Source organism: Malaclemys terrapin, chromosome 5 (assembly GCF_027887155.1).
Source record: "Malaclemys terrapin pileata isolate rMalTer1 chromosome 5, rMalTer1.hap1, whole genome shotgun sequence".
NCBI classification, from domain to species: Eukaryota; Metazoa; Chordata; order Testudines; family Emydidae; genus Malaclemys; species Malaclemys terrapin.
This window is the reverse complement of record NC_071509.1, coordinates 84,358,178-84,371,680: the sequence shown is the minus strand read 5'-3', so window position 1 is coordinate 84,371,680 and position 13,503 is coordinate 84,358,178. Positions and strand designations below refer to the sequence as shown.

Sequence of the window (13,503 nt, the reverse complement as noted above, 5' to 3'; positions counted from 1 at the left end):
TTTAGCATTGAGAATAGGGCTGGGTGGGTGTATATGTGTGAGTGTGTGAGAGTCAGTGGGAATCATATCTAAGAGGTAAAGTTCTTCTGCAGGTATAGGTGTGAGAGCAGGCATTGTGTTTTTAATACAGCAGCTGGAGTACAAGGGTCATATTTCAAATGTGGCATATAACTTCAATGCGTTATTCAGAGGCATAGGGTTAAGTACATGCATAACTAGTTGCAAGATTGGGACCCAAATGTGCATGTTGATAATTTTTCAATGTACTTTTGTGGTGGATTAAGACTGACTGCAAAAATCTCTGTAGACTGCCATAAAAATGTATTGTGGATCTTATGATGTTTCCAATCAGCTCAAGTGATTTTTATTTTTGGTCTGGTTTTGAGGATTGTCCATTCATCCATTATTGGTATGAATGCTAGTATATTGAATAACTGCTTAATTTTGTTTCCATTAATGTCCATAGACAGTAGAGACTAGAAACGGTTACTCAATGCATCTTTCTGTTGTCCTGAAGAGTTGTAAATGGACCAAGCATAGGAGCTTCCACTGCTTCCCAGTGGAAGATTATTCCACAGGTTCATGTATTTCCATGTCAGGAAGGTTTTCCTACTATACAACCTAAATATTCCTTTTAATTTCATCACATGACTTCTGGTTATATATCCCCTCTTACTATTCTAAATAACTTCAGTGGAGTTTTCCTCTTTAGTCCCGTGACTTAAATGGATTGTGCCTGCTGACATCACTGGTGAATTCTGATCCAAGTGTGTAGGACTTAGCCGGTGTCAGAATTATTGTAAAAAGTAACATCAATTTTCTAAGGCAGTGGTTCTCAACCTATTTATCATTCATCCCACAATGTGTTACGTGGGCCGCAGGCTGAGAACCACAGTGCCCCCCTGATCCCCTATGCCTAGAGCCAGAAGCTGAGCACTGGGCCGAGCGGGGCCAGGCAGCTGGAGCCTGGGATGCTATTGTGTGGTCCGAGCGGCAGCCGGAGACCAACCTTGAGACCCCTCTGCCTGGGGCCGAACAGCCAGACCTCGGGACCCAGTAACCAGACCCAATCACAAGAGCGGAGCCCCACGTTAAATCTGGTGGTGCTGCAACACCCCAGAAAAACTCTAGATCCCAGTGGGCCCGCCTCCCCTCCCCAAAACCTACCCACAGACCCACTCTCCTGCCCCGTGCCCTCCTGCTGGCAGGAGTGCTCATGCAGGCTGCAAGATGCTGTCTCCCTCTCAGCCACCCCTATCCCCTGCCAGACCAGCATGGCAAATTTTGAATTTTTTTAGCAAACAGCTGTGCCACTGCTCTAAGGGTTTAAGTGGATCATTTTGATGTCTTTCTCGTATACCACCAGAACCCAGTATGTTGAGCAGTTTCTGTTAAATGTCTGGTGACTGTTGTTCTCTTTCCTCCCCCCCCCCCCCTTTTTTTTTTAATGAGCGTGTTCTGTTTTGTTTTTTCTTTATACTATATTAAAACCTAGATTCTTTTCTTTGTAAGGAATCACAAGGTAGCTTGTCATGCAGTTACTTGTTTTATCCCCCTAGGGGTTGCTCTTTCTCTATACTATCTCAGTATCTTCAGTATGATATTTTAATCTGACGTGTGTTTGCATGTAATGAATGTTTTGCTGATACAACTCAACAGAAGAAAGTTCTCTTCTCTTTTGTCTCAAACTTATTAATGTTGTTCATCTTGCTGACTGTGTTCTTGTCAGAACATTCTATAGTGATTTGGGACTGAATCAGCAGAGTTACGGCCTTGTAATTGAATAAAAGGAAATCAGACCTCGCTAGATTATTTTATTAAGCATATAGTTCAGACTGAATTTTTATAAACTAACTTTAAAAAAAAATCCTACCCCCCTTCCCGGTGTAGTTTAAAGTTCTAACATTCCTATTCTTGTTGTATTTATTGTCAGCTTTTCACTGAAAGGAAACCTAAATTACGTTCTGACTGAGTGTTACTGCTAGATGGTGCATAATAAACACAGATACAAATCTTTGGTTTTAAGAGCTGTGTCTGGAACTTTATTCAGAAATTTGATTAAACTCAGTCTGTGATCTGAACTATTAACTGCTATCAAGTTGACACAATCATTGAGGTCTTCCTGTAATAGTCCCAGCTGGCACTAGGAGCTGAAGTACCATTGAAAAATAAGCTTCCACACCCTATACTTGTGAAAAGAATAAGGGTATGTTGATAGCAGTGTATTGTGCAATAATGCTGTCCTTCTCATTAGTGGTAACCGCAGTCCCAATTTAGCTCACCTGTTTCTTTCTGAGCTCAAGTGTGTGACATAGGGATAAGATTATGGACTCCAGGGACTTTGCCACAGGAACACCACTGAATTCATGCTATTTGGCTATCAAATAACTCTCTTATTCACAAAAGAATGTGAGCAGTAAACAAGTGTCCTTGTGGCCCATCAGGTGAAGACCTTCATAAGGAGCTCAGGGTCTATGTAAACTATTCAGCTTTTGCTTAATCACTTATCTAGTTTCTTTAACCCTTATTCTGCAATGGTCCACCTTTGCTGAACCCACTACAGTACAGTTTTGGATTAGACATGCAGGGCATCTGAACAGTTCTGCCGAATCAGCGAAAATTCTTCCCTATTCTGTCCCTGAGGCTGCCTCTACACTATGCAACTTTTAGCAACATGGCTATCCCGTTATCGCTGTGCTGCTAAAAGGCGCGCCGTGTAGCCGCTGTTTGTCGGCGGGAGCTCTATGGTACATGGGCCACTGATTGTTGTAGGCATTTTGAATGTTGTGTGACAATTAGATCTGCTCTAAGCAGAGTTAAATAACATGTTTAATAAAATGTCAGTAGCCATCAGCAACTCATCTACACTACGGCTTCCAATGTTGCTAACGTTAAAGGAGCTGAAGCAGTGTTGTAACGATGCGCTGTTTTTAGAAAGGTTTTTAAGAGGTTATTTGAGCACTTGTTGCATGCATACTGGCTGTTACATGTATTACATAGTGACTAGCTATGTTGTCACTATCCCATTGTTTGGTAAAGCACTTTGGAATACCTTATGTTTGACCAGCACTGTACCACAGCAAATTTTGCTCAAATATTTGTTTGTAATTATAAACTCCACCTAAAGGATCCTTGCACTTATTGGGGGAAATCACAGTTGTAAAATTTTATGACCTTAAAACCTAATACTTTTCAGAGCAAACTACTCAGACAACAGTTGATCAGACAGTAAAATCCTATTAGAATTAATTCCTTGCTTCTCATTAATCCTTCAGCCTGATTTTTACTGATGTCCCATAACAAAAAACAAACACAATTTTAGAGTATTGCCTAAAAACATTTAGCCTAGCACACATTATTTTAGCCAGTGATGCAGTGCTAGGTTAACTTGCACATAATCCACCTACAGATTATAAACCTAAGAATGGCTAGGAAGAACAGATGCTTCTCTCAGTACAAATTCATATACAAAATGCTTTGTCAGTAACACATTTTCCAATAGTGTGCTTAAAAAGGTCAGAGCAACAATGAGTAAAATGGAAAGATGTGGTGATATTTTCAGGATCAATTCAATCCACTCAAAGTAATTACTTTAATTTCTGACTTTGTCTTAATATTCATATTGGAATCCTCTAGCTCCAGTTTTGGATACATACTAAGATACTGGTGTCTGATAAATAACACAAACTAGAGCAGTGCAAATATTTGATTTTTCATTTTGCTAGCAGTTCTGGAGGGGGGCGGGAAATAGTTTCTGTTCAACCTGAAACAATTTTTTTTTAAAATTGTTTTTGTTAATAACATTGAAAGAATTTTCTAAGCAAAAAGACCCAAAGACTGCAGCATCAACTTCTTATTTGAGAAGCAGAATGCAAAACCAACTAAAAGGAAAATCGGGACAGATTCATTGTCTATAGTGAGTGAAATTCAAAAACAAAAAGCATAAATTTGTTTAGAGTATACTGATTTTTTTGTTTCTGTTTAATGTACCGTGTTAGTAACAAAATCAAGGGCTTTATTTTAAACTGTCAATATAGGCTTAAGTATCTCCAAGATTCCACCTTTTGTCTAAACCGGGATTCAATGATCAGCTATTATAATTTCCCATTCATTGGCCTTGAACAAGTGCAACTGTACTCCTCCTGAAGTTCATTCACAATGCTGCTTCCAAGATCTCCCTGGCTCAATGCTCTGCTCCTGCTGCAAAATGCAAACTTCTTGTCTTAACCTTCAACTCCCTCCATGTGACTCAAGAATCTCTTGATGCCAGCTGCCAAAGGGGCACAGAGCTTGCAGGTATCTCCCAAGTCGGTCATGTATATTCTAGCTCACCAAAGAGAGTGATGTGAGATCTCTAATAAAACCTTATGTCCTATTGATCCTCACAATCACTGCAAGATGTATATACGGATGATATTTAAGGAGTTGTGTATGGGTACTGAAAATATGTTTTAAAATCTGTCACCAACCAAAGAGGAAAACAGGCTTTCTTCCAGATAAGAGGCAATATATGTATCTCTCTGTAGAAACGTAAATTAAGCATTGTAAGCCAACACAATGGAAGCTTTATTTACATACAGAGTCAACAAGAAAGGAGCACACGGGGAAAAAAACAAGCCATGAGGGTTAGCCTTGTCATGTGCTAAGACAATGAACTTTGGGGGGAGAGAGGGCATATGTTGGAGATGAGGAAGACACCCCTTTATACTGAACTTAGGAAGTAAACTGACAGCACATTTACATTCATGAAAACAGGATCCCAATCAGCCTTGCAAAAGGCTTTGGATGAGATAAGATGCCTTAGACAGGAAGTTAGCCTATTACATTTAGTCTCTAACAGTCATGTTACGATTTTGTTTTATATGTAACCCTTCTGTTTCGATTATCCTTACTCACTATCTCTTAAATCTTGATGTTTGATAATAAATTTGATTGTTTTCACTATAACTGTATCTCAGTGCAGTGGAATTATAGAAGGAGCAGATCTTGAGCTGAATCAAACAAGCTGGTGTGTGCACTGTCCCCTTTGGGGATAGTAAACCTGGTATTTCTATGAGTGCTCAGTGGATAAGGAGTTGAACACTACAGGGGAACTCTTCAAAGGCTCTCGAGGAGTGGGGTGCACCAATTGTTAACCCGCAAGGCAAAATGAGGATTTGACACAGCCCTTTGGAGATTGTTTGGGTGACTAACAGACTGGTGGTATCAGGGAGCTGGCACCCACACAAGCACTGGCAAGTCTCCCTCTCGCTGGAGGCGGGGCAGTAACAAGATGATTCATAATCCTGGGTACTCCAAGAACCACCATCTTCCACAATTTAACTTCACACTGGGAAACTGGGGTATTTCCCTTGTGTAGACAAGTTCTCAGTGGACTTTGTACAGAAATTGGGGGAAGAAATGCTCCCCACCAACGTGGGGCTTGATGCAGTGTCTGCACAGATACTATCCTTTTGCCACGGGCCAGGGGCTGTAGTTGCGACTAGGGTCCACTTGTGTTCTTTCCGCTGGTTGGCTAGGCATATGGATTCAGTCACATGAAGAAACAAATGTATTACCCATATTGCAGCAGCAGCCAGCAAAAGTTCATCTATACAGTTAGTAAGTCATTAGCATAGTCAGGACTCAGGTTTTTCAAGACCGGGTGATTATAAACACCTGACCCCTGCCTGCACCACTACTATTGGTAGTAATAATGCAGCTGTAGAGTTGTTGTGGGGGAACATATATACGAACTTTCCTAGTGCAGGCAAAACTGTAATGGCAGATCCAGTGGCCATTCTCGCAATATGTTGCCCCATTCTGCATTATCTTAGGGAGGGAAAAGTCGTGAACAAGAACTCCATAGCAAATAGATTCTTTGGAGTCCCTCTTTCTGGTTTCTGAATGGAACTGGTGAATTTCTCTTTAGGTCTTTTCATGCCTGATGAGAATCCTAGCATTTGGGCAACCCTGTGAGAGCCTCTAATGGCCAAGTCATCAAAGGTCTGCCTTCCTTTTCTCAAAAAGTGCTATTAGATATGTGGACAGCCTCAAGAGAGGGATAGAAAAGATATTTGATGTCTCATTTAAAGGACAGCCCTTCTAACAGGGAGGCAATAATACTTACCATCAATGACCAGGATTGTATATTTACTCAGCTCGAGTGCCCTCTGAAGATGGATGGGAAAATCCCATTAGATCTGCTAGATGTCAGTTTCTTTGTTTTATTCTGCTGCTCTGCACTGATGTATGATAATAGCTGTCTGCATAAAGGTGTGCATTTATTATAATCTGTAAAGTACAGACAAAATGGGATAAGTGATACACCAAGGGAATGAGCTATGTCTATTTTATGTTTACATTAAAGATGTTAGAATTTTGTGGGTAAATTGGGAGCTGCCAATGTTGCCTCTCTGATTACTGTTACTGAAAGACTTTTTTCCAGTAAAGCTGCAAAAGGCAAAGATTAGTATAGTTGTCCACTGCAATATGTTACACACTTATTTGGTACATGTAATATTAAAAAGCTTTTAAAATGAAACCTTTTAAACAGAAATACTTAGTACTATTGTTTCTCCTGATGGCAAGCTTTAGGGTGGTGAATTTTACATGTAGAAATAGCTTTTTTGGAGAAAGACGCTAAGGTAATAGAGGCTATGTAAGTACCTTAGATTGCTAAGTGCCTATCCCTTTTTCCCTTTTTTTTTTTTTTTTTTTTGTATTTGTATTTGTATTGTGGGGCTAGTGATGTTAGGGTACCTAGAGCTTTGGATAGGTATCTTTTTATTTTAAATATAAATAACAATTAAATTTCACAGATGGGAAACTGAGGCACGGAGAGACTAAGTGACTTGCCCAAGAGCAAGTATGTGACAGGAAAGGCCCTAGTCTTTGGATCACCCTTACCCCCTTTCAACTTCTGTGTATAAATATATATCTTAAGACATGATTTTTCGTTTGTTTTATTTATCATAGATGGAGCTGGCAACACAGCTTAATATTAAGGTTATTCATACTTCAAGTTATAAGATAACCACCTCCCCCAGTTGCTTATAACATTGCCAAACTTTAACTATTTGGGAGGGAATTTTACATGCTGGATGTCTGCCTCAGGCTAGCCTTTTTTTAAAAAGAAAGAAAAGAAAAGGGGGGGGGGGGAAGCTTCAGCCAGAATGATTCAGTTGTTTCTGAGAATGAAGTTAGGGAAAAATATTGTTTTTCCATGTTAAATAAAAGTTCTTACAACCATTTGGTTGAGAAGCTCCTAGTAATTCCTGCTTTGAATTACTGTCAGAAATGTGCCTTTCACTGTTTCTGTGAAAATCTGCCCAAATGTGGCCATTATAAACCTTTGAAAAAAATCTCAGTTCTCAAGCGCACAGTAGAGATTTGTTAGATCTTCACAGCTGAACTCTGAAGATTCTCCAGTCTTCACCACTTCTGGTATGAATGGACTGTGCAAACTGCTTCCCCAGAACAACTGGGCATGTTCTAGCCCAGGGCTACAGGGCCTCTGCAGGGCTTGTCCTGCAACTGCAGCTCCTGGTTGCTGCAGGCTGGGATGGAACCTGCTCTGTAAGGAGGGAGACTGTCTCCTGTGCTTTCCTTGAACCCCTGGCTTGGCACCCAGACAGCATTGGAAGAGGAAGGTACCTGACTCAAAAGCAAAGATGACAATAGCTAGCATGGCAGGGAGGAGGCAGGAGACCCGGGGGAAGAGCTTGGACGGTGCAGGTAAGAGTGGGACTAGAATGAGGAGACAGGAGTGGGACAGGCTGGAGATGGCAGGGCAGAAGGGATTTAGGACTAAGACAATTGAATGCTGCCCTAGAGAAGTGGATTCTGTCCCTTCTTCTGCCACAGAGGTCCTGGGAGATACTGAGCAAGTCATTTTAAAACAGATTTTTCCAGCTGGCCACTACTTGTGTACTCTTCATTTTATGGGTGTCTGATTTGATACCCTGGAATCTGATCTGCAGAAGTGATGAGCACTTATTGGTGCAACTGAAATCCGTGGGAGCTGTGCTTGAACATACAGAGTGTTATAAATGCTAAGTGCTCAAAACAACCCGCATCTGGTCCTAGGCATCTCAAATTGAGCACCCACAATTAGTGGCCTTAATATTTCTGTGCCTCAGCTGCCCATCTGTAAATTGCCTCTCACCAGGTTATCGTGAAAATAAATTTGTTTGTGAAGCACTTGGATATTCTAGAGGTGAGTCCATGAGGAAATGAATATTCTGTCTTCAATGCAGGGTTCGAATAGTATGCACTAAATAAGGAATAGGGTCACACTTTGAACAATAAGGATATAACAAAATGTTGAATAGCTGCTCATTATGTGAGCACCGACCACCTGTGCACTAAATGAGGCAGGGGCTCTGCAGAAATAATATTATGTAATGAAAGACTATACCATAATGCATAGGCACAAGAGGGCTAGAATTAAAGTTGCACAGGCTTACCTTCATTCTTGCATTTCCTAACTTGAGTGCTTGACTTTGTAACATTTGAGGTTTTTTAGCAGTATTTTTGTGTATAATTTCCTAGGTTGTAAACTTCGTAAACTCCTGGAGTTTTGTACTTATAGTTGAGAGAGAAACTTTATTATATGGCAGGTCTCAGATCACAAATTCTGTTTCCACTACAGAGTTCCATGAATGTAGGTAGAGTACTATAAGGGAGACTTTGTCCGCCAACGAGAAGAGAATTTTGATTTTACAAGAAATATACTAAAGAGTACCTAATGTATTGTTAAAGGACTCTGGATTATGCAACACTTCTATTCTTTTAACCAAAAGAGATTCAGCCATGACAACAGTCTTACGATGTGACTTTATTAAGATATGAGAATTTCCTGTTTATATATGTGTGCATGTTCTACCTATGTTCATGAAACTCTACAGGGACAGTAGAATTTGATTCAATATCTGCCTCATAATTGAGAGAGAAGTTTACAAAGCTCCAGGATGTCTCAGGTTGGAACAGGGTTTGAAGAGGAAAAGAATGTTTCAGACAGACATCTCTATAAATAATCATGTTTAACTCCATGTTCTCTGTTATGACCTACTGTTCACAATATAATCTCGCCTGTATGCATTTGTTCTCTCTTCTTACCTTCTTACAGGGATTTTCAGTTGTTATCCAAGAGAGAGTTAAATTAAATGTCCAGATTTTTGTGTGTGTGAAATTGAAAGCCCAGTTGGTTTGCTTGTTCTCCCCCACCCCAAAGAAAAAAATAGATGCGGGGGGAAATGTGGAATTATGTGGTTGTTTAAGACCTTGGTGCTTAGCGGAACAGTATGTTCTCATAAGCCTTTCATAAATATCTGGGAGATGTCTGTCTTTCTGTTTCATTTTGACTTTATCCTAAAGGTGTATCACTGCTCTGATGCTGTGATATACAGGATAGTAAATAATGCATGAAAAGAAAAATCCAGTGTTTGGTCTCTATCTTACTCTCAAATTCCTCTGAACTAATATAACATTATAATTTATGTGACTTTGGATAACCCAAGTTCTTCTCTTCTATACTTTTATGTTCCATGTTTCTGGTGTGTTTAACGTTGTATCAATGAATTCTGTTATTTGTATGCCGTGTTCTACAGAGCTTTCTAAATGTACAGAGTTTACTGTTGTTAATCAAAAAGGTCAAGTGTTTGAAAGAATGGTTGTTTGTAAAGAAAAAATTACAAAAAGCCCCAGCAATAACCTGTAGCTTGTTTACATGTATAGCCTGCAGAATGTTGTTAGTTACTAAGCAATACTGTACAGAGAGGAGGATGTCAGAAAGCATGCGCGCACACTCACACAAAAAGTAAATATTCATATATATCCGTTTCAAATACCCTTATTCATGTTGAATATATCATCTTACTCCACACATAATTTCACTGACTTGAACAGGGCTATTTGAGGAGTAAGGTACTACTCGTTGTGACTAAAGGTACATTAATCTAGCTCTATGCAATTTGCTTACAAAGCATTCTACTCAGACGGAAGTCTCAAGGAAATGTATGTTAGTGTTTAATTAAGTCCTGCTTTGTCCTGCATTACAATCTGATGTGTTTTGTCATTTTTACAGATTTCTATGAGCTGCAGAGTCAATAAAGAAATGTCCATCCTAAAGTGATGCTTGCACCTCATTGACTTGACTACAGCGTTTTCAACAGAAATTGAATATGGCCTAGTAGGATTGACCTTTGGAGAATTTATGATGTCCTCCAGTACTAGTAGAAGCAAGAACCGGCAGGCTGTGAGCCTGCAGGGAGTTGACCCAGAAACGTGCATGATAGTGTTTAAAACGCATTGGGGACAGGTAATATGATTTAGTAATACTTGATAGTTGTATTGATTTGAAGTAGGTTGCATTAATAGGAATCCACTCAAAGCAAAGACTGATATGGTAACACTGCACTTTCCAGATACAAGCCCGTATTTCACAGAGTTTATTGGCTAACATTGAAACATGTTTAATAATATTATAACTCAGTTTTTGAATTACAGTAGGACCTTGCTAATCCACACTGAACTAGACCTCAGATTTGCAGCAAAAAGAGAGGTAATGTTGCCTAATGATCTGGTACTGGAATTGGGAGACCTAGATTCTGTTTTCAGATCTCCCAATGACTCACTGGTGTATTAGACAGGTCACTTATCTTCTCTGTGCCTTTGTTTCCCTATCTGTGTAATGGGGAGAATAATGCTTAACCACCTTTTGTGTAAAGTGTTTTTAGATCTAAGAGTGAAAAGCTCTTCTGGTATTAATAATTGACTACATATTTTCAGGTTGCATGGTGTAATTTACATATTACTGGCTTCTTATTCTGCCGGGTGCTTTTTCGAAAAGCTATTTGTATTGCTGCTGAAAAGGAAGCTGGCCTAGGGTCTTTATTATTCCTGAAACTCTGTTGTAGGGTTTGAAGAGCCACCTGGTGGCTGATCTTGTGATGACCACTAAAGCTCAGATCCTCAAAGTTATTTAGGCACCTAACTCTCATTGAAATCAATAGAAGCTTGAAATCAATGGGAGTCAGGTTCCTAAATATCTTTGAGGATCTGGGCCTTAGTGCCACTGAGATGCTAAGTGACACTCATTTTAGGAGAGCTGTCACTACCCTCCATTTTTGTCGCATAGACTGATGTGTTACAGGAGAATCTGTAGTGACCTGCAAATTTCTGATGCCTGAGAACAATGGACCATTTTTAGTGAGGCTCTGCCCTGGCATCCTGTAGTGAAGAAACTCTTAAGTTAAACATCTTGTAGTATTCAGCCTAGTCAAGGGAGCTAACTGAGGTGGCCTCTGCTCTGTTCTGTGTGGGAGAACAGGCCACCTCAGCTCTGCTGTCTCCACTTGGGGAGGAAGAGAAGGCAGAAAGGGGGAGGAAGTGATATTGTGATTTAGCCTAAAAAACAGGGTGGAGTAGTGGCATTTATTACTTGTTCTCAATGTTGGGTTGATTACTGCAAGAGTGTGCAGGAAGCAGTGGCCACTCTGTTCTCACTTAGCACCTTGCATGATCATGTCTTATCTGAGCACCTTCTACCACTGGGAAAATAGAATGCTCAGGTCCTTGGAGAGTCTGACCATGAAATTAGTGGTGGTGGTGGTGGTGGTGGTATTTTCACCCATTCCTAATGACTTTACTACATCCACATTTAACAAATCCTGCATACCTTACCGAGGGCAATATTTTGATAACACTTGCTCACACTGAATAGTACCTTGCGTAGGCCCATTAACTTCAGGCCTCTGTTGCACAGAGTTTGGCTGACAATGAAAGAAACTTGCCTAAGACAATAGTATAACTCAGGTTCTACTGTACTTCAAATCTGTCTAATCCACACTTTAATAAATTCCAAATTTGCAGCAATGGGGCTACTTGTGCAATAAGGGACTGGTCAGTGTGACTAAAGATGTCACAGTTTAGTCCAGAATGTGTGACAAGTGTGAAGTTTTTAAAGATTGATTTATCAGCGTGCAAAAAGTTTAAAGCCTGAGAAGTAAAAGACATTGATCTGTTTCTAATCAAATATATTTTTAAACATGTACACTGGGATGATAAATGTGCATTTGGTTTGTTTAGGTTGTAAAAATCTTAGAGAAGCATGACCCTTTGAAAAATACTCAGGCGAAATATGGGGCAATTCCACCAGATGAGGCCAGCACTGTGCAGAATTATGTGGAGCATATGCTTTTCTTATTAATTGAGGAGCAAGCAAAAGATGCTGCAATGGGGCCTATCCTTGAGTTTGTGGTCACAGAGAACATAATGGAGAAACTCTTCCTTTGGAGCTTGAGGCGGGAGTTCAACGATGAGACAAAAATTGAGCAGCTGAAGATATACGAGATGCTGGTTACTCAGTCCCATCAGCCTGTGCTGCACCACAAGCCCATCTTGAAGCCTTTGATGATGTTGCTGAGCTCTTGCTCAGGAACAGCCACACCAGCTGTGGAGTTGGAGCTGGCTGTCCTGCTGAACCAACTCTGCTCTATCCTAGCCAAAGATCCTTCCATTCTGGAACTGTTTTTCCACACCAGCGAGGACCAGGGAGCTGCCAACTTCCTCATTTTTTCCCTTTTGATTCCCTTCATCCATCGGGAAGGAACAGTAGGTCAGCAGGCTCGTGACGCTCTGCTCTTCATAATGTCCCTGTCAGCTGAGAACAACGTTGTTGCAAATCACATAGTAGAAAACACCTACTTTTGTCCTGTAAGTTGTTGGTTTTTGTTTTTGTTTTTTACCATAAATTTACTTTCTAACTTTTCACTTTTTTGCTTTTTTCTTCCACTATCCTTTTTAGAAAAGATGATTCATTTTACTTATTCTATAATTCTAAACTATAGGGCTGGAAACCATGCTAGTCCTGTAGAAATTACAGATGCTATCAGTGGTGGGGAAGGGGGTGGCTGGCAAGGGAAACAGTTTTCACCATTAACCATCGGCTTGCTGAACAGAGGCTTTGTTTATCAAACTTGGCAGTAGGGGTCCCTGTTCTGTCTTTTAAACCAATAGGTATGTTCAGCTTTAGTACTTGTTAGAAATGTAACTTTACAATCTTAAACAATAATAAACCTATTACTTTAAAGAGACAACCAATCAACCCTCCCGCAGCAGAATAGTTGTTTGCTAAGCAAATGTTAAACCAGGGTGCAAAGATGGATTTCTCCTGTTTGAAGGCTTCTTTGCTTGTCTCCAAGTAAAATAAGAAATTGGGGCCTGAGATGAAATTATGGATGCTACCCGTGGTATTTGGTAAAGAGGGCCAAAACAAAGCTATATAAGACCACCTGAAAAAAATCACTTTTTTCTGGTTTGGTATTTAATTCTTATTTACATTCTATGTGGTTTGTGTTTTAATCTGGCAATAAAAGACGAGGCAGGTTTTAAACAGGAAAAGAAAATCTTGTCTAGTTAGCATAGAACTGGGATTTAGCAGATATTTGTTTTGGCTTTGTCAGCTCTGCCACAGGCTTGCTCTGTGACCTTGGACAAGTTAACATTTTTGCCTCAGATCCC

The 13,503-nt window shown here is 40.1% G+C and overlaps 2 protein-coding genes across 2 annotated transcripts in view; one reads left to right on the top strand and one right to left on the bottom strand.

The window, feature by feature from the left end:
* Window positions 1-13,503, bottom strand: part of GATB (glutamyl-tRNA amidotransferase subunit B) — a 162,840-nt gene that overhangs the window by 30,027 nt on the left and 119,310 nt on the right. The window lies entirely within an intron of this gene.
* FHIP1A (FHF complex subunit HOOK interacting protein 1A) overlaps window positions 1-13,503 on the top strand; it is a 135,365-nt gene that overhangs the window by 68,255 nt on the left and 53,607 nt on the right. The window contains exons 2-3 of the mRNA XM_054029544.1: window positions 10,067-10,300; window positions 12,070-12,696. Coding sequence (XP_053885519.1) covers window positions 10,196-10,300; window positions 12,070-12,696 — 732 coding nt within the window. The 5' untranslated portion in view covers window positions 10,067-10,195. The remainder of the gene's footprint in view (window positions 1-10,066; window positions 10,301-12,069; window positions 12,697-13,503) is intronic.